Source organism: Aptenodytes patagonicus, chromosome 7 (genome assembly GCF_965638725.1).
Source record: "Aptenodytes patagonicus chromosome 7, bAptPat1.pri.cur, whole genome shotgun sequence".
Classification (NCBI taxonomy): domain Eukaryota; kingdom Metazoa; phylum Chordata; class Aves; order Sphenisciformes; family Spheniscidae; genus Aptenodytes; species Aptenodytes patagonicus.
In genome coordinates, this window is record NC_134955.1 from 37,648,070 (window position 1) to 37,669,449 (window position 21,380).

Here is a 21,380-nt window from a genome sequence, read left to right on the forward strand (position 1 = left end):
AGTGAATCCACAGGAATATCCTAAGAACAAATGTAAAACCATTAACTATACTGAAAGCACAAGGATCAGAACAGTTTTAGAATCAGTGACCGGATCCCGGTCCGACAGAATTTCTCTTCCAGTTCCTGCTATGGTCCTTCTGAAAAAGTGTCATGACCTAATGACGTCCTCACATACCTTGGTGTAGGATCTTGCTTCCGTTATGCCAACAGGGGTCTTGTTGCATACTGTGCAACTTTGTTGTTAATTCATTACACGTTAGTTTTTGCTTTTAAGTGCATTATTTGAAGTCTGAGGAAATACATGCATACATAGCTTGCTTTTACTTCGTTACCAAAGCATCACTGGCTCTACAGTATTCTTCTCTACAGCCTAAATCCATATTTGTCAGTTCCCTGAGCTTTATTCAATATACACTAGATAGATGTTCTTCCTAGCTGCATTTCTTCCATATTTTATGCTGTGTTTTTGAGGGGCTGACTTCCAACTCAACTTCCTAAAACTGCAGTAAGATCAAAATCTGTCCTGACAGACTAGTAGGTCACATTTGGGGGCAGTAGGGGGAGGAACAGATGGACACAGGATGGGACACACACAAAACCCCCCCAAAAAGCCCCCCAGAACAAGAACACCTGTTCAGGACAATAAAGGTTTGGAAAACATGTTCATACTAACATGAGCTCGATTTTGGACAGGAAGAGGAGCAGAGACATTTAAAGCCTTCTACCAGAAGTGGAAATGAAGCAAGGCTTGCCCAGGGGACGCAGGAGAGAGAGCGCAAACAGATCAGGACGCTGATGGCTGCAAAATTTTCATATGCATGCAGGAGAAACGTTAAACCAGCCTTCAGTTCCTGAGCATTTTATTACCCTCAGACTCTGAAGGCAAGCTGTGAATGTCGAAAGTATTAAGAATTAAGAGAAAATTGTCAAGTATCTCTAAATGTAATTAAGCTTCTCAAAACCAGCCTCAATAAGGCTAAAAAAAGTTCTAAAGGGAACTACTGCAAAGTGAGGAAGGAACTGCAGGTGCACATAGCTGTGCGGGAACACAGGGTACTCTGCTAATAGCACTACGCCTCGCTGAAACAACTGAGTCAGCAGAATTTCTATTTATATGCTCTCTTCCTACAACAGTCACACTCAAGGCAGAAAACTCAGCAGTCCTGCCTCAAGGGAGAAAATGGTATTCTTGAGAATCAGCAGTACGGTAGAAGAAGCAATTCTACCTTTTAAGCTCACACAGGAGTCATATTATTGGCAGAAAAGAGTACGTTCTTGATAAAAGTCATTAAGATGAAGGTTTTGTGCTTTCTCCTCTTCTCTTTGTTTCCACATTAAGACATCCCCCCCTTCAGAAACCTATTTGGCACTCAAGTAACCAAGCAAGCCTCAGTAAGCCAATTTTGTCTTAGACAAAATACACATGTAGAAATGGCTGAGAATCCTACACCAGTTTTCCTTTTATGAGGCTGACTTTCGTGATGGTATTTAAGACAAGTTTATTACTGGTACTTTATTTAATGTAGCTGATAAATGAATACTATCTACGTGTTCATCAAACCCGATCAATTCTTGGACCTGTCAGCTTCATGCTTTCTTCCAATACAAAAGTTGTTTTCATGTAAAATGGCTACTTTTTGTCATAGCCAAATTCCACAACTAACTGAATCATTACTGAGGAATTCCTTCAGATTTTGTGTTTTGAACAAGTTATCTCATTTTCCAACACTCCTATTAAAAATAGTATCATCGGTGTATAAACAGGTTAACAAGAGTATTTGACTTTAACCCTCCATTGGAAAAAAACCTGAATAGCAAAATGTTTCCCCAAATGGATGGAAATCGGCAGTGAAAAAAATACATTTTAAAGTTTCTAAAAGATCAACAGGCTTAATTCTAGAAATGTACGGTATCACACCTAAAACAAATAGTTGGCTCTCTAGGTATAAAATCATTGACATGGATAAAAGCTCAGCAACAGCATTAGACTGAGACTATAAATTTGCTTTCTAGTCTACAAGCAACAATAAGCAAACTTCTCTTCTTAGGTCCTACGTAGTTTTAATAGGAACATTAAACGGATGTAAATTGTTACCGTTTTATCCCTGAGTCGTTCTCCATGGATAAGAAAATCAGCACAGCTATTCTCTTCCTGGGGAATGACTTTGAAGACTGTGACACAGCTTAGTCCACCCCCTCCAAGTGGTAACCATCCACCACTTGAGTCATCCCGGGTCATCACCACAGCTCGCACTCGTGCATAACTATTACTGGAAGAGATGCAAAAGAAGAAATTAGTTTTCCATAAATGCAAACCAACTAAGTCTAGTTAAAAAAAAACAAAACAAAACAACAAACCCACAACCAAGATCATGATAATTAACATTGTGGAGGTTCAGTCCTTCCATAACAGCCGCCTAGAAGAAACCAGTCTAAGACCACCCTCTAAAAAAACGTTCCTCTGTACTTTTATGCCTTCATTAGGACTTCTTGGAGCTTAGATGTGATTCCTTGCAAAGAAACTTAACCAAACAGAGTCAAAACTGATACTCTTCTAAAAACTTTAGAGTCAGTGATCTAGCTAGAGAGGGCCAGGGGCGGGAAGAAAGTAAGAATCAACTCCCGATTTATTTTAGACTAATCATGAAGCCAGTCAGCCACCATGAAATTGCACAGAAAAGAGAACAAGGAAGCAGAAAGAGGTCAGGCCTCCTGCCACTGAAATCTAAACAAGAACAGGCTTCTAGCCAGAAACCCTGCTTCCCTTCGTCCCTCCCTCCCTCCTCCCGACACACATAACCCGTCCGTTGCAAGGGTAGGTCAGGACACACACGCTGTGGGGTTCGACAGCAGAACCAGTTACGGCTACTTAAGACTTAATATTTGCAGTGTCTACTAGCTGGTTCTCTCCTGTATTCGCAGTGTGTGGAAAATTACTTGCATTTTACAATGTAACAGCTTTTCCCATCATTTAGCATTTTTACAAAATAAACAAATGGTTATGACTTCATTACTTAAAAGTCAAATTCCTTTTTCAGAGTCTTGGAAAAAGAGTTTTTGGTGATCTTCCCTCTCAGCTTTTATTTATTTATTTTATATTAAATGACATATTTTAGTTTTGGTTACGAATTTGCTGCTACATCAGTTGGAAAACCCCATGGTTTACCAAGGATGTTAAAAGATCCTACATTCGAAGTATGGTTTAGTGCATGAATGTAACAGTCCATGAATGAACATTCCAACACTAAAAGAAATAAGTTTCATGCTATCTTTTGCAACATATTTCTGATTGAGAGTTTAAGTACTTATGCCAGTTAGCATTAGTGATGTCAAATTTAAGGACTGAACAGGAAATATTAGAAGAGGACAAAGTCATTCCTTCTGTACAAAATTATTTGTGATATAACCATTCACCAAACTGTTGTGTTTTAAAGTGATCACTGCTTTATTTATTCCTTCCCCCCATATGTCCCAAAATAACTGAAGGTAGGCTTTTTTGCGTAATTAATATATTACGTTCTCACACACACGATTCACACATATGATTCACTTTTATATATATATATATATAAAAAAGAAAGAATTTTGCTGCAAGCATCTAAAGCTTAAATACATAACGGTTTGCAAAATGGGAAATAAGACAAGACTATCCAATTTTAGCTTCTAGGCAAGTGGATTTGTTTATAGAGACTTTCTTTGCCCCCTCCAAGCAAACAACCAGCCTCCTCCTCCCCCTAAACCTCATAGTTAAACTGACAGTTCAGTCAATGTTTCTCACCATTTCTGTACCAACATCTCTTAGTAACTCCTCCCACACAGCAGACAAATATAATCAAGAAAAATCCAATCCTTCATTGTATGCATCTATCAATTCTAATATCTGCAAATAAAAATGGCTATATCTTGATGCTTAATAATATTACTGAAAGTTGAATCATTCATTGGTCTCTATCACTGTATTTCACTCAGAGATAAGTTCAGATTGTAGTTGTACACTTCAGACAGAGGCAGTCTTTTGTCTAGAGGTGGAGAGCCTCTTCTGACAGAAACTGAGGACACCGAGACTTTCCTCTGAAACAGTAAGAAATACAATGCACCAACTGGTTAAACCTACACACTCTCTTTGCTATTCTCCATTCAAGCGAACCACAAATTTAGCTTTAAAGTTATTTGTGCTACAAATTTGGTTGTAAATCTTAATATTAGAGCTTTCTTTTGTATACCAGACTGCAGCAAGAGTTCAGTTAAGCATCATTTAGGGATATCACTGAACTTCACTTAGGCTACATGAGAAAACTTGAACTACAACAGTTTGGGGTTTTTTTGGTTTTTTTTTTTTGTTTGTTTGTTTGTTTTGTTTTTTTAATGAAAGTTTACACTCCACATCCATTTTCTTTTCAAGAATTGCTAAGGAGAAGCAAAGATGGAGGATACCTATCATACCTCAATGGCTCAGCTACTTCCATTTGTCAGAAGTTTTCTGCCAGCATTGGGTTTTTTTTTTCCCCCCTTCCGTATACTGAGACGCCTAGTCTGGTCTAGCTAACAATCTTGTGTTTTGCTTCCATATTTTCTAAACTGTTTTAAACAACATTTATCCTTTCAAATATTTTAGAAATTACCGTCAAATCTAGTACATCAGTGCAAGAACCAAAATAAAATTCCCCAACAGGTAATATTTAATGAATAACCTCTTAAATTGAAACAAAACAGTTTTTCCAGACAACCACCTGTAAATTAACTAGACAAATTCATTACTGTGCTTGTGACAATGCCAAAGACTATGAAGAGATTGCTTAGTTTTATGTTTTTGTTGTTGTTGTTGTTTTTTTTTTTTTTTTAATATTTTAAAGGAACTCACAATTGGTAACAATAGCTATTTTTAGTAACAATACAAGCTGGTTTGCAATTAACCACAAAGCAGCAGCAGGACTTAGTGATTTCCATTTCCAGAATCCACTGCAAACAAAACAGCATCTGCCTGTCACACTACTGGTGCTACTGAAACCACCCAGATGTCTTGTGTCTCTAAGTGTTATAGCCCTGTCTACTTTTGGGAATTTTGGAACAAATTGCCAAACTGCCGGTGCAGCTTAGCTGTGGGGAAAAAAGGCAGACAGGGCTCCAGTGTTTTCCAGCACCACCCCTGCAGCCTAACATTTTTACCTACTCTTGCATGTTTAGCTGCTCTGTCAGGAATAACTAAGCAAAAGAAAACCAAACAAACAGGACAATCAGTTGAGCATTGCTCTTATGAAACCTTTTACTAGAGCTACCACAAGCATGTGAAATGTAGCATGAAGAGCAGCATTGCAACAGCAGGCCCAAACCTACTGTACCACATCCAACCTTTCCTGAGACCCCTTGATTCTGGTTGTGGCCACTGGAAACTCTTGAGGCAGAGCAAGGTTTACAGGAAAAGCCAAATGGGATTCTGTCCATAGGTGCATGCTGCTTCCCGAGTCAGTGCTGAGCACCAGTGAAGACTGGTGACAACCACATGGGAATCAAAGATCAATTCCTAACAACTATGGAAACAGATCTTCTCTAACAGCTGAGTGCCTCAGGTAAGGAGGTGAGAGTACAGTATTATGTGATGACAGCGAGTTACAAATTGTGATGGGGGGGGGGGGGGAGGGGGGGGGAAGAAAAAAAGGTTATCTACCATGTTATTTTCCCCTAGTTGTTAAGGGCTACTGAAGAGTACAGCATGTGTCTAAATGGTATACCTATTAAACTTGAAATGAAGTCATTTTAAGATAGCATAGCATATTGTGTAACGTTTCATTCTAAAAATATTAGCAAATGAAGATGATTCTTGTACCAAAATCAAAAGCTGGAGTGGGGTGAACTAAGAAGTCTGAGAAAGCATTAGGGGGCAGAAACAAAGGGCTACAAACCATAAGTGGACAAAAAAGATAAGACTTACAGTCCTTGCCTGCCATCAACTTTAAGAGCATCAAGCATTAAAATCTGACCACAGATTTTAAAGGCTCTCTCCTCCCTCCAAAAGCCATGTGTTTGTATCGTTGTAATGCTCTTGGGCCCAAACTGACTTATGACCTGGATGATCAAGCTGTTGTTCAAGCCCAGGAAGCACTCCACTGACCTCGACGGGCTGGGACCTTCAGCTCAGCAAATAATGAACAATCCTGCTTTTGGTGGCTGGGGGGAGGAACACAATTGTAATTTCATCACTATGGCTTTTTTTGTAAAAAATAAATTATTTTGATAATTTGGGGTATTTCTTATGTGTAATAACAAGCCAATTAAAGATACCAAACATTGTTACAACATTTGCCTTTTTTCCATTAGCAATCCAAAAGAGAATGAAGGTTAAGAATTTTCTCTGGGAAAAATTTTTTGGCAGAAAAAGGGGAAAAGATGTTGAAGAAGGGGAAAAAAAAAAAAGCAGCTATCTTGTTGCATTACATTTATTTTAACCCAGTTTCAACAGTATGCAAATCTTCCCTCTCCTAGATTCATATTAAGCATTACCATTCTTTTATTTGTATTTCATCTTGCATATTTCTATTTTAATATAGGACTGAAAAATAATAACAGTGATCTCAGAAACATTTGTTAAGGCAATTGAACTGCAATTGCAAATTGCCTTTTAGTACTATAAAGCTACTACCATCACCACCAAGAAACCTGGATCTTCATGTGGAATTATAAACTGAACCATACAAGAAACTGACCCTCTTAGCTTTGGTAAAAATACTTAGCATTATGTTTTCTTTCAGAGCTGGAATGCAGATTTGCAGAAAAGGACCACGGGTTCCAGGTGGACACCAAGTTGAACATAAGCCAGCAATGTGCCCTTGAGACAAAGAAGGCCAATGGTGTCCTGGGCTGCATTAGAAGTGTTGCCAGCAGGTCGAGGGAGGTGGTACTTCCCCTCTACTCAACACTGGTGAAGGCACACCTGGAGTGCTGTGTCCAGTGCTGGGCTCCCTAGTACAAGAGAGAGATGGATCTACTGGAGGGAGTCAAGTGAAGGCCACCAAGATGATTATGGGACTGGAGCATCCGTCATATGAGGGAAGGCTGAGAGAGCTGGGGCTGTTTAGCCTGGAGAAGAGAAGTCTTATCAACATATATAAAACCTGAAGGGAGGGTGCAAAGAGGATTGAGCCAGGCTCTTTTCAGTGGTGCCCAGTGACAGGACCAGAGGCAATAGGCATGAACTGAAACACAGGAGGTTCCATTTGAACATCAGGAACCACTTTTTCACTGGGAGGGTACCTGAGCACTGACACAGGTTGCCCAGAGAGGTTGTGGAGCCTCCATCCTCGGAAATATTTAAAGCCACCTTGACATAGTCCTGGGTCCACCTACTTTAGGTGGCCCTCCTTGAGCAGGGGGGGTGGACAAGATGGCCTCCAGAGGTTGCTCCCAACCTCAATTATTCTGTGATTCTTTCTTTTATTTAATATAATATTTCAAAGCACAGCAATTTCAATAAAATACAACTTTATAAATATAACTAATATAGGTTAATTTATGAGAATTCATGATACTTTGAAGTAAGAGTTGACACTATGCACAACTGCTATTGAAACACTTCTGACAAGGCTAAGGAAAAAAAGGCATTCTGAAAAATCGTGACACACACTGCTATGAAATTACACTATCTTTGCTGGCACGCAAGTAACAGCTCCAGGCTGATCTCCGAATGTGAACTGGTCATGGATCAAGGCTCTTTACCTTTGACTGGCACTTTACACACGTACTTTAACCCCTCCAACTTCTGGTGCAATATACTTATGTGTTTGTAGCCTCACCCAAAGAGCATATATGAACCACACTTGGCTTTTTATGGTTCTTATTATTCAAACAGCTTAGCAGAAGATTTTATGATTCCCAGCTAGAGAAGTGCTCATGAGTACGTGCATGCCCAGAGTACCAACAGGTAATACCAGACCACTAAGCTAAAGTCTGTTTTACTTGCAGATAACATTTGTTGAGTATTGACTCAATTTAGAAGAAAATAATTAATTTCACCAGTATCACATGAACATATCGGTACGCTGCTGATGATATAAAGCCCTTTGTTACTAGAGTTTTAGAGAATGACTGCCACTGGCACAAAACATTAATGACTTATCTACAAGAGAAGGAGATGCAAATATAGCATGAGTACTAAAGACAACATAATTTACATCAAGAAAAACATATGACAGCACATCCTATTAATTTTTTATGAAAGGGAAACTGCTATATATATATTTTTTGCCATAATAACAACTACTATATGAAGCTCTGCCTGACATGACTGTTACCTTACTCCTCTCAAAATTATACCAGCAAATCAGAATATACACCGAGCTATTATGCTGGTAGAAGGCAAAACTTTGCAGATTTTCTCCTTTAAGAGAGAGGCCAAAGGTACTCTTCACAGTAAAGACAGGAGGTACAGCAACCACGCATGGCTACTATGCCTAGGAAATTTATTTTTGTGAGGAGCTTAGCAAGAAAAGACATGGATTTCCAGGAGGAAATATAAACAAATGCTGTTACGTTTAGGATACTGGTACCCACACTGATTTACTGAAGAGCTTTGGACTTTGTCAAAAAACATGAATGGGACATTCCTGCTTGAACAAAAACCAAACCAAAACAAAACAAAAAATCTACTTATAGAAACGTGAACTACCAAGCAAAATGGCCTGAACCCAGAATGGCAGAAGGAAAAAGCTATGTGGGAAACTGTATTATGTAAGGAGGGGATAACTGGTACCCTGAAAGAGCCAAAAATACTTGATTACACAATTGTTATTTAGCAGGAGAGGCTTGTAAAACAAGGTGTTTGACAGTGCACCTACAATTCAAAAGGGAAAATGAGACACAAATGAACAAGTGTCCAGAATGAGAAACTGTCAAAACAGTATATTGCTGTTATGAAGTGTCTCTCGGACACAACATCAGGAAAAAAAAAAAATTAAAAAATAGCAGCACTAGAACCACATTCCTATTTGAATACAGACAACTTAAGACTTATGACCGTGTAAAGTAACTGATGCTGCAAGGAAGAATGGCTACTACTGCAAGAGCTTTTGCAAAGCACAAGAGCACATGAAGAATGGAGAAGCTGTTAAAAAGATTTGAAAACCATGATAATTACACACAAAGTAGATATCTGACATTTCCGTGAAAAACATTTTAGCCCTGCTCCCCAGCACCTCCTCTTGTTTAATAATTGTGCCTAGTTTCTATTACTTCTGTATGTCATCCATGAGGATGGGTTAAATGAAGTAATATTTTAACAGATTAAAGGAGATCATGACACATACTTGAGTTCCACCTCTTTTAAAGAAACTGCTTTCTGGAGGCCTAAGTTTTCGTAATAGTATGGATTCTGTAACACCACCTGGTCAAAGCATATTACTTAGAAAATTGCATCTGATATCAAATACACAGGCAAATAAAAAACCCAAACAAACAATTTTCTTTCTAGCCTTTCCCACTGAAGTTAAAAAGAACCAAAGTAACATTCAAAGATGAGTCCACAGGTTTTGGACACGTGTAGCAGAACTAAAAGAATAGTATATAGTATGTAGTTCCCCTTTGTAAGAGTTGGTGAGATGAGCCAGACATGGAAGATGCTTTTTAATGACTTCCCCAGCTGCCTGCTTAACAACAGAGGACTGCTGATACCAGGGACTCCTGGATTAAATTCCATCCAATTTTAGGCAGATGGGATAACAGAATTTGAGTGGTCAGATCCTGCTACTCACATGCCCCAAGTTTAATGGGCTTCCTCCAGAAAACCCTATGTTTGCCTCATTTTGACAAGCTGACAGCCATGAACTCCAGAAATATCCACTCTTCATCCCAGCCCGGCTTCTCATCTCTCTATATATTCTCATAGTTTTTTCTTCCTCCTTACCCCAGAACTTCTGAAGATCCATAGGAATCTCTTCACTCCATTTATAGCACAGAACTGTGTGTACCTCTAATTTTGTGAAATCACTACTTGTTTCTTATCAAGTAGCAATCAAGCTATTGGGTACTGATGCCATGTATTAATTGTGACTGGCTTACCACGGCAACATGCAGATAAAAATGAAAAAGCCCACAAACAAAACAAGAGAAAGAGTTAATTTTTTTAGATAAGAAAAGTTACCGTTTCTTTCCAACCTTGCAAAAACAGAGGAACATCTAAAGAAATGATGGAAGACAGCTTTTAATTTCCTCCAGCACTTCAGCAAACTTAGGACAAGCACAAGTTTGTAGCCTAAGGCAGATTCCACGGAAACTAAGACAACCTGACACTTACAGTAAATGTCTCAGACAACATCCATCCAGTCTAGAAGGAAATTTATTTCTTTTTTAAATGAAGCTTACAGATTCAGTTGCGTCTTTTATTTTCCTTGGAATAGCAATGATTTCTATAGTTTATGATACATAATTTAAGGAAAGTTTTTCAGGTAATAGTTATATCTGAACAAGTCAGAATTCTATCTTCTCTCAGGGCCATTTTCCTCCAGTCTTACATACTCAAAGTCCCTGAGCTTCACTCAAGTATGCAAGTACAATTAGATCACCCTCATAGTCAAAGCTATTAGTCATCTAGCCATCAAGACTAAGGATGGCAGGTCTTTGGAGACCCTGTTAACAGGAGACGTGAATACATTAATCAACGAGTCATTTTGTAATAAAAGTTCTTGACCACTAAAATAAGATGAAGGTAACTAATACATTGAAAGAAGACCATAGTAAGATCCCTTATGAACAATTTTAGCTACTCTAAGAAGGTATGACAGGCTGTACTGAATATGTTATTTTCAAACAAGCACCTGTGTACTTTTTATTCCACTGCTCCTTGCACTTAAGAACAGTGTTCCTCAAATGTCCAAAAAGCTATTATTCTCCTCCTAACACACCTAAGAACTTATTTAGCAAACATAAAGGACAAACCAAGTAGACCCTACTATACTTTCTCTAACACACCAGAAAACATCATCTCAGATTTTATGTTTACTGTGTCTGAATTTCTTTCAGCTTGTCCTGAACTATACACTCTTCGGGACAAGGACCATCTGTAACAAGTCTAATTCAATAGAGACCTGAGTGCATGTTGGTATACAGTATACAGAGCTTAGCTGGTGAGCTGCTACATACTCTTAATCTTTTGGCTATACATTTATGGAATAAAAAAGCGTCAGTCCCACTGAGTTTACTCACCTCAAGCAACACTTGGTATTAGGTAGGCAACCACAAAATTTAAATTGTAATCTTGTCACATTAAAACAAATTTATAAAAGGTCCAGATCATTCCTGGCATGCATTTCCCACTCAGCCTGCACAGAAAAGGAACAGAACCTGAAACTAAATAAAACATATCCACACTTATAAAAATAATCTTCCTCTAACTGTCTTGCTGAGCTGTAAGATTATTTCTTATACAACATTCATTAGCAGTGTTTTAAAACTATGTGAATTAAAACTATAGTATCATTTGTTGATATTGTTAAATCTAAAGCTTGTCTCAACATTTCCACTGACGTGGCTTTTCAAGGACTTTAACCTGCCCATATGAAAGTGATCTTGCAAAGTAAATTATATTCTAGGAAAATCCCTAATGCTAAATTGCTCTTTTTAACACAGTAAGAAAACAACAAACATCCAAAAGGATGTTTCAAACACACACAAATGGACAAGTCATAAATGCCCACACTAACAAATCAGAAAGACTACAAGCCAAAGCGCAAAATGCTCAACAAATAGCACCAAAATCAGAGTAAAAAAGAAAATCTGAATGAGCCTTAAGGAAGGTAACTTGTGAACTTACAGATCTATTTTAAAGGTCTATGTTCAGTGACCGAAAGGAAGCTACCACTCCCTTGCTATGCAGCACCACACTTTGTGATTTGAATCATTCTTTTTGTAGTTTTAACAAACCATGAATATTTGGGATAGAGGAAATAAACTGAGACAGACAAGTGAAAGACAAATGCAAAGACTTCTATTACAATAATTCATCAAAGGAGAAGAAACAAAAGATTAACAAGATTATACAAAATGTTTTAATGGTACGCCCTTCATATTTGCAATACGTCAGCATGACTAATGTGACTTACATAGCCAATATATAACTGTATGATCTGTGTTTGATAATCTCAGTAATTAGCATCCTAGCCAGCAGTCTCAAGCATAGAAATAAGTGATTCACCAGTCCTAAGGTCAGAGAACATAGGAACGTTAACAGTGCATCAAAAAAGCATAACTAAGCCTTGTGTAACTACATTCCCTGCTCCAACTACTGCTAAAGTAATACTTTTCACAAGTTTCTACAAAAAGCTGTATGTAATGAATACATGGGTCATGCATGGACATAACATAGAGCAAAATAGCACACTGAAAGGCCTCTCAATTCAAACAGAAGATTATTTAAGTTGTATTATTTGCTGCTGTTCCAGAAGAAAAGTTTAGAAACTTGTAACCAACTGCAGAGAAAAAGAATAAAAAGTATACATGCATTCCCCTCCCCAAATATGTAACAAAACAAAATAAGAATACATTCAACACTTCCTAAGTGATAGCTAGTCATGAGAACTCCTACAACAATCACTGAATCTCTCTGTCTACTCAGCAACTGAAAAGGATCCACCGGCTACATTTTCCTTGTTTTGGCAACGACCACGTCCTAAACAAAGGGTTACAACACTGAGATCATGAGATGATTTAGTGTTATGATTACATCTGGTTGCTTCCTCTTTGGACTTTTCAAAACCATTAATACCATTAGAAGTTATGGGTCTGGGGTGGGACTTCACCATAAGGAGGAAGTTTTGAAAAGGGTGCTGGAGATAGCTAAGTCAAACTGCACAAAATACATGATTAGAGTATCAAGAAAGCAAGTGCAACATGACACAATGCAAGCTCAAAACAGTTTTCAGACAGTAGAATACAAGCGAGGAGTAAAAGAAAGGTCTTTCTGCTCCAGTCAATCTATGAGACAAGAGTGTCATGTAGGAGCAACTAGGCAGTTTTTTTTGGCGTAGCTCTGACATCTATGTTGCACAGTTTTACTAGACAAAACAGATTGCTATCCACCCTAAAAATGTTTTAAGTGGCTATTTGCCACTTCTATTACACAAAATATAATAGTCTATAAAATATAGTATAAAGTACAAAATTGAAAAAATCTTACTAAGTCAATGAGAGATACATTAAAGTTGTTCCACAAATATTTGTGTTCTTGTGTTTAACAGCACTGAAAATGAATCCTGACTGCATAATTGAAGAAATACAAACAGAAAACTAAATATCTCTGCTTAGAGAGACAGAAGATGACATTATATATTCAAAAAATGCAAGGAGAAATTAAACTGGTAGAACAGACAAATAAGTGTAGATGGTGAAGATCAAACTCAAGAAATAGGAATCTAAATTGGGCCATTTAATTTGTACCTATGTGTTTTGTTATGGACTTTTGCTCTTATTCCAGCAACAGAAGGACCTCCTCTATTCATATCCCAAACACAGGGTCTACTATTAAAACAGTAATAATTACAAATAATTTCTCCTTGTTATAAGTAACAATGAATTTTGAGTACTTTTATCTGCAATGAGACTGTCCAAATAATCCCAATAAACCAGAAGTCATTAACTGCTTTACTAGCTAGAGAAAAGCAATCAGCATTTTATTATGCCTCCTGAAAAGCAAGGTCAAAAGACCAATAACATATTACAAGTAGTGATGCTAACAAATAATCTCTGATTTTTGAGCCAAAGTTTTCACTATTTAGGAATTTAAGCCTAAAGTACTGGCTGTATCATAAAAGTTCATCTGACAGAATTCTGTAGACTTTGTTCACAATCCAACATTGGGGATGCATTCATCGTGTATGAGCTTTACATACAGGATGTACAATAGTGTTTTTGAGGGCTCTGCTTCTTGAATTTGGTTGCTCAAACATCAAAAAGTTACTGTGCTTGAAGGGAGGAAAGACTATGTAATTCCTAGACAGAATTCATTTGCCTGTAATTTTTATCCATTCCTCCCAGCATTATTAAAGACTTGTTTATTATAATTTTTAAAAACTTATTGACTAAAAGAAAAATCAGGAGAGAAGTGATTGCTTTGAGTCAAAGGATTCTAGAACCATCACTCTGCAATTTTAACTACCTGATGACTGAAGTAGCTCATCCTTGTTTTCTTCACCCATATGTTGACTGTGAAGTGGCGTGTGACCGGTACTCAACACAACCATCTATTTGAGGCATTTTCACAAAAGACTGAGTAAAAAAATGATATTGACTATCCCACATAAAAAGCTGATGTTTAAAGAAAAACAGCTGACACAGTTGTTTCTTTAGGAAGCACAAAAAAGAAAAGATTGCCCAAGAGTTATTTAAGGGGAAGAAAGGGGAGCTAAAAATGCCAGAACTCAAGTAACAAAAATGAAGTAAGAGATGTTTCAAAAGTCAGTGACATGAAAAAGATTGGGGTGGTGGGGGGAAAATACGGCTTGCATAAGTTCTTCCCTACCAAGTAAATTACATTAAAAAAAAAAAAAGAAAGAAAAGAAAGGGCTGGGGGAGGGGGGGAAGAGGAATAGGAGAGAGAGAGAGGAAACAGCATCTCTTTTTCCCAAACAAGAAGCAGACATGAGGGAAAACTGGGTGCCCCTTCTTCAATGCGTGCACAGCACAAACACAAAGGATTTTGTTTTAACTGTATGAGACAAGCATAGTCACAAAGCATATCACTATTCAATAGTGCAATTTTTATGCTATGGCTTTCTATAACACACTGATTTTTTCCTGCATTAAAAGGGAAGTATAAAATCTTGTAGCTAAATCTAAACTAGTAAAAATTTGGTTAGATTGTTTCCAATAAAAAAAAAACCCACCACAGTAAAATATTGACATTTGTCATTTTTAACTGTATATGGATTAAGTAATTTCCAGCAAATACAAGCTATTGTATTAAAACTATTAATATGATATAGATTGTAAGTAACACAGATGGAAAACTACTAGGGATCATGAAGGAGTGGAAAGAAAGGTTATAAGAAGCATTTCCACAGTGAGTAAGCAGAGACAGATGAAAGTGCACAGCACTCAGATTTCTTATCTTTCCTGTAACCACTTTCTGCAGCCTGATTTCAGGAGGTCCTTTAACAGAGACTGTGAGAGAATACAAAACTACTGACAGTTCTACACTATCTTCTACTAACAAGTCCAAGGCAACTTTCATACCTGCGCTACCATTATTGTTATAAGCACTTTAAAGTAATATGATTTGGCACTGTTGCCAGAAGCACTCTCCATCCTTCTCTTGCCCTGATCATTTATTCCTGCCATGCACATTCTCCACCGCTTCTGCAACTCTGCAGTGATCAACACTGGGAAGCTGATGTGAATCAAGAGTAATCCAGAAGAAAGGTCAACTTCGATCCAGAACAATTATCCAACCTTAATCAGTAAATGACTGATTTTGGTCACAAGGCTATCTCGTAACTGCTCAAAGTTGTTCTGTAGATACGATACTTCAATACAAGTTCTAGAGCAGTGTATGAGTGTTTGCTTCACCGTCAGCAACTGTTGCCAAACTCTCATTCACGTAAGTCTGTATGGGGTCAGTCACATTGCAGCCCAGTTGGAGCTTGACCGCTTCTCTGCATTATATATGTATTTTGAGATTAAGCCACAACTAGCAATATGAGCACCTAGGATTTAAGTCACAAAGTTTGGCACATTTGATCTCCTCCTGCAGTATCAACATAACTTAAGTCTTAAATTTTCCTTTTTTTTTTTTGGCTTCATGGGTGTGGAATGATGAGCACCAAACGTGTAACAAAGTTATGAATGGTGTTCTTCCAAGAAATGTACATTTTCTTTCTCTAAATTCTTACTGTGAGAAGTTTTGGCCCTCTTTGTATTTAGTAAAACCCAGTTTACATGCTAACAAAACAAACTGAATTTCCTTTATGTAATGACTGAACACACAAAGGGAAAGCCCTCTTGATTCCAGAAGATGCAAGGGGATTAACTCTGGTAGCCCAGAAAACAGATATCCTGAACACTGCAAAAACTTTATCCCACAATGTGGTGAAAACCGAGATGCAGAGAAACCACAACTTTCAAGAAATACAACTGAAAATACATCACAATATAAGAATCAATTATAAGCACATGTAACCTGCACATAGCTTTCAATCTTTATATCATTAATCCATGTAAAACCTAGTATTTTCAACACAAAGATAAAAAAAGCGAGCACTATCTTGCTGCAGATTAAAACATTGATACAGCATATCTGGCCAAACTTTTATACTCATAAAACAATAATTTTACAATAAAGTAACACTAAAGATTGTAGTCCGACTGTATGCATTTAGAAGTCTGAATGCAAACTGTAATAAGACTCAGCAACGGTTAAGAGTACTCAGTCTGGATCTTTTTATTGCAAAGAAGTTATAGCAACCTCTATTTGGAAGAAGTTTAATATATACCAAACAATGGGATTTGCATGTAGTGATTCATCAGCTCGTCTTCATTGATGCACAGTCACCAATATTCAAGGAAATATCTCCCAAAAAAAGTTTTAAAAGAGAAAAGTAGCCTTTAAGAACAACTGAGAAAAAAATTCATTTGACAAGTGAACCTCTTCTGCTAGAAAACATTTATTCATTTTAAGGAATAACAAAAATCAATGAAGTGACTATACCATTAACTAACTACTTGTAACGGAGACTCTTTAAATTTTAATTGAGACTAGTCAATTTACTGGTACAACACATTTTCCAAACTGCAGTACCATTGGCATCATGAACCACTGTTGCTTGTTACCACTTTTTTTTTTTTTAGTTTGTGCTCCTGCATTATTATGCCAAGCACATAAGGGAGAGGAAATACAAATCTCCCTGCTTCAAAAGAGGAAGAAGAAGAAAAAAAAAATACATGAAAACCCTTCAAGTTTTGCAGCTATTCATCCTTTAATAAGGATCATTATTTACAGAAGGTTATTCAGTATTTGTTGAGAATGCAAGGAAATACAAAATCCATTAATTTCAAGCGTTAAACACTGGGTTCCAGTACACTGGCACTCAAAAGAAAAACAGCTTCCAGATTACACTCATGCAAGCATTTTGACACAGACAGACAATGCATCTCTATGAGATAAATTAAAGGGCGATGCTCCATTGAACAGTTATATGATAGGAGAACAGTATACTATGCATAGCACATAAATGCTACAGAGATCTCTCATTTTGTGAGCTCCTTATTAATTGCAAGGTTTTATTCACAGGAGATGTCTAAACAGTCATACATGTAGAGTTCTAGCAGTGATTCAGCATCTGTAGGTCTGCAGCAAAAATTATTTGATTTTTTGGGATAATGGGAAGGCAACTAAACCTACTCACCTAAATCCAGCCTGAATCCCTTCCCCTTTCTTCTCGTCCAGACTGCCACTTCCTTTGTGTTAACTCAAACCAGTATGCAACTGTGAAGTGAGCTGGTTGTGCAACTGAAACAGAAAATCCATCATCCCAAAAAGATCATTCTGACAGATCAGTGCCCCAAATCACCTGCAGTCATGTGCCCTTTAGATCTAAGGCCAAGGCTGTGTAGGTGAATGCAAACTATCCCTTTCAGTGGCAGCCCAAAACTATATTTCATCATTAGAAATGCAGATTTACACAATTATTTAAAGACTTATCTAAACTATTCATTGGGTGGGAGGGGGGAGTCTTTATATATAAATTAATCTTTAATCCAGAGGAAAGCCATAAAAGTTGTTCTCTAGTCCATATACAAATTTTAACTCTAAACAGTTTGCTTTTTTGTTTGTTTGTTTTGTTTACTGCTTTAACTCTGGTTTACATCAGTCTGAAACTGATGACCAATAACGTAGCTGTTTGTCCAACATAAAAATCCATTTGTTCCTCCTGTACAGTATGGAAACAAATAGACGAAATTACCCCTTTGCTTTAAGAGACCCAGAAACCAAGAAAAATTTTCTGTTGCATTTGACGTATTTTAATCACTGTAGATCTATTATACACACCTGGTGGTGGAAGTGTGTGTATCTTAGAAAAGTCTCATTCAGTCAGGATACCGTTACAGTAGTGTTTTCCAGATATAGCTAGTAGTGCTTACATTCAGTTGTACATAAAGTTTGAAAAAAATAGAAATTAAAAAAAACCCCAAGCCTTTATTAACTTCACAGAACTAGAGGCTGAGAGCATCACAGCCTTGTTTCAGATACAAAATAAATGCTTTTATCATTTTAATTTGAAATTAGCCCTGTAAGTCTATTTATGCATTTACTCTTGGTCCTCATGTTCCAGCTTCTCGAGCAGCAGTTACATGGTTAAAACCCGATGCCTATTAGAATAAACTTCTGGTGGGAAGTGCTAAGAATTCACCCTGCTGCCTACCAATCTATCCAGAAATCTGTTCTCACTCCTACTTCCTCCTGTCTGTTCCTTTCTGAAACAGCAGTAGGGGGGTTGGGAGTTTGCCTTTCCTCTACTGGATCACAGTTGTGTATATGAACTATACCGGACCATATGGCAATCTCTTTCAATTTCTAAGAGGCAAAACAAGCTCCCTACCAACCCAATCCGAAGAGATCCAGGTAGGAGCGAAAGCCTACAGATACCAGTGTTCATCTCCGTGTTCACAGAGGCCAGTTACTAAATTCTGCCAATATATTAAAGTAACAAGTAGGAACTACATAGAAAATATTGCTTCAATGACAAGAGCAGCCCTGCCCATACTCACACAAGCATTTACAGTGCACTCCAGCTCCTCTCTCCACCATACACAAAACTAGCCAGCTGCCTACACGCAACTTCGAGTAGTCCGGAGAAAAACTGAAGACTCGGATGCATTATTCAGCATGCAGGAAGGCTTTGACATAAAGAAAATTACTGTATTGAAGGAAAAACAGTGCCTGTTTAGTGAGCAATGCATGCAGAGGATGAGTCTACTCGCAGGAGACTGAAACTGAAGAGGAAAAAGGTTGAAAGCTGAAAAGAAACCTCCGTAGCTGCCTGGAAGCTGCCAGGAGGAGGCAGGCCAACCAGAAACGTAGTGGAGATGGATTTTCCCTTCATGAGGGGAAAACATTAAAATTTTACTGAACACCAAAGTGCAAAAATCCAATAGGAAAACAACCCCCAGACACAGCACCTCAGGAGAAATTCCACTACTTGCTCTCAGCAGAGAGTGGATAAGTTTCTCACAAGGGCCCAACCTTTGGATACATGAAGCTGTGTTTAGCTCTTCGGTAAAGCTAGGATTGTCTGATCAAATACACTGGAATAGGTTCTTGCTCATTTCCTTTTCCAGAAAGTTAAAACAGATTTTTAGAGACTTTATTTTCAATCTTACAAAATAATCATTGCATTTTACAACAGCTTTTAGCCCAGCAACCAGTTTCTTCTGTAAAATAGTACAAAATTTTGTCTACATTTCCATACTAAGTTTTAGGGAACACGAATTACATGAACATGCAAGGAACTGACTTGACAGAAAAAAGCTCCCTCAGCTGGAGCTGCATAATTTTTATGTTTTAGTTTAACTCAACTAGTAGAGTCATTAAGTATGTAACTAAATTATATTTGTATAACACCACAGTAATCTAATTTTCTTATTTTAACTTTACTGTTCACTACTATGTTCTGAAGTTCTTTACTACCACATAGATAGCTTATTGAGAATAACAAGAAGCAACTGTACCAGAGGAAGAAGGGAGCAAACCGAAAGCAGCAAAAGGCGTTGCCCATTACCTGCCCTAAAGAAACACAAAAAACACCAGACAGACAACCAGATATATCCTGGAGATATATCCAGGATCTACCTATATTAAAACATAACTACAATAAAAATCAAAACTAGACTACAGTTTGCCATTGCATCATTTCTTCTTCAACTTTAATATTGTACACAATGTGGAGACAGACATGGGCCATACAGGGTAAGATTGAATAACATTCTGCCTTTAATTTATAGGTGTTAATGCACCTGTAATCTGCAATCACAGATCCATGACATTTGATATACTAATACCAGAGTGTTATTGTAAAGAACCATTCACTCCTCATGTTAAGGTTAAATATTCATCCCCCTCAATTTAAGAGATTTGAACATTTCTCTCTGTTCACACTTCATAAAAAAAAGACATGGGCAATTAAAGAAATAAAGAATGAGGTGGCCAAGAGATATTAACAAAATCTCTAAGCACTAAACTAAGAGGAAGCCTGACCATATCTGTATTTGCCTTAGAGAGAAAAAGTCACCCTTTACTGAAACACTGCTCTAGACATGACTAAAAATTGCCACTTCCAGAATAACAAAGAAAAACTATTTTCTTTTCATTGATAAGCAGCTATGAAAAGAAGGCACCTCTGTATTTTCTTCATTCTGGTTTATGTCATAATTGCATGCTATGAAGATTAAACATCCAAAAACCTTCAGGGTTCAAATATTAGCATGAAAAAGTTGAAGGGTTATAACTCCCCCTCACTTAAACCTTACAATGAACACTGGCAAGAAGATGTCAAAGATGCCACTAGCCTATCACATTTTCAACCTTCAGAAGACAGCTGTAAAAACATCCAACCAACCAAAAAAAAAGAAAAAAAAGCCACAAAAACCCAAACAAACCCACCTTTGAAAGAAACTTTGAAAGCCGTGTTTAACAGCAATGAGTTAAAATACTAAACAGTCTAAAAGTTAAAATACTAAATCTTAGAAGTCCTACAGGGCGATATAGATTTCAGAAAGCTCACAGAACCTCTTTAGGAACAAGGTTCTCTAATTCACACCACAATAATTTAAGGTTCAGTTAGTGTCAAGCACCATTATTTCTTAAGGGCTTTTCTCAGACAGATTATATGTCAAATAGATTTAACCCCAGAGATGTAACATGATCTTATAATAGTTATGACTAAATTACAAGTTTTAAAGTAGACAGCCATCAAAGTAAGGGGAACAGGCAATCGTGGATTCAGGAAATGTACATTCCCCCATAGTCAGCTAATGGCAACTTTAATAGGATGTGATGGATTTTTCCTCCACCAGAAGAAAATACTGCCTGCATTTCTGCTTCAACAACCCACGCCAGCTGACTAATGGAGTTATATTTTTGTCTCGTATGAGGACGGTTACTTGCCCATCCTCTAGCAGTTGCAGAATGAAACACTAACAGCAGCTGTGGGACGAACAGAAAAGCTGCTGGTAGCCAAGATCCAAAGTACGGGCCTTTCCCCTCAAACAGTGGAGCTCATTTTCTGTCACAGGGTGACAAAAAGACACAGCACAGAACAAGGCCGCTTTTAGGGCTTAAAGTAGCTAACTGAAGGTACTTTTAAGGAGTAATAAATCTTCATGAGGAGGAAAAGTAAAGGATTC

General features: G+C 37.6%; 1 protein-coding gene across 1 annotated transcript in view; it reads right to left on the bottom strand.

The window, feature by feature from the left end:
* The window catches only part of SPRED1 (sprouty related EVH1 domain containing 1), a 60,316-nt gene that overhangs the window by 23,385 nt on the left and 15,551 nt on the right, over positions 1-21,380 (bottom strand). The window contains exon 2 of the mRNA XM_076344922.1: positions 2,098-2,272. Within this exon, the coding sequence (XP_076201037.1) occupies positions 2,098-2,272 (175 nt within the window). The remainder of the gene's footprint in view (positions 1-2,097; positions 2,273-21,380) is intronic.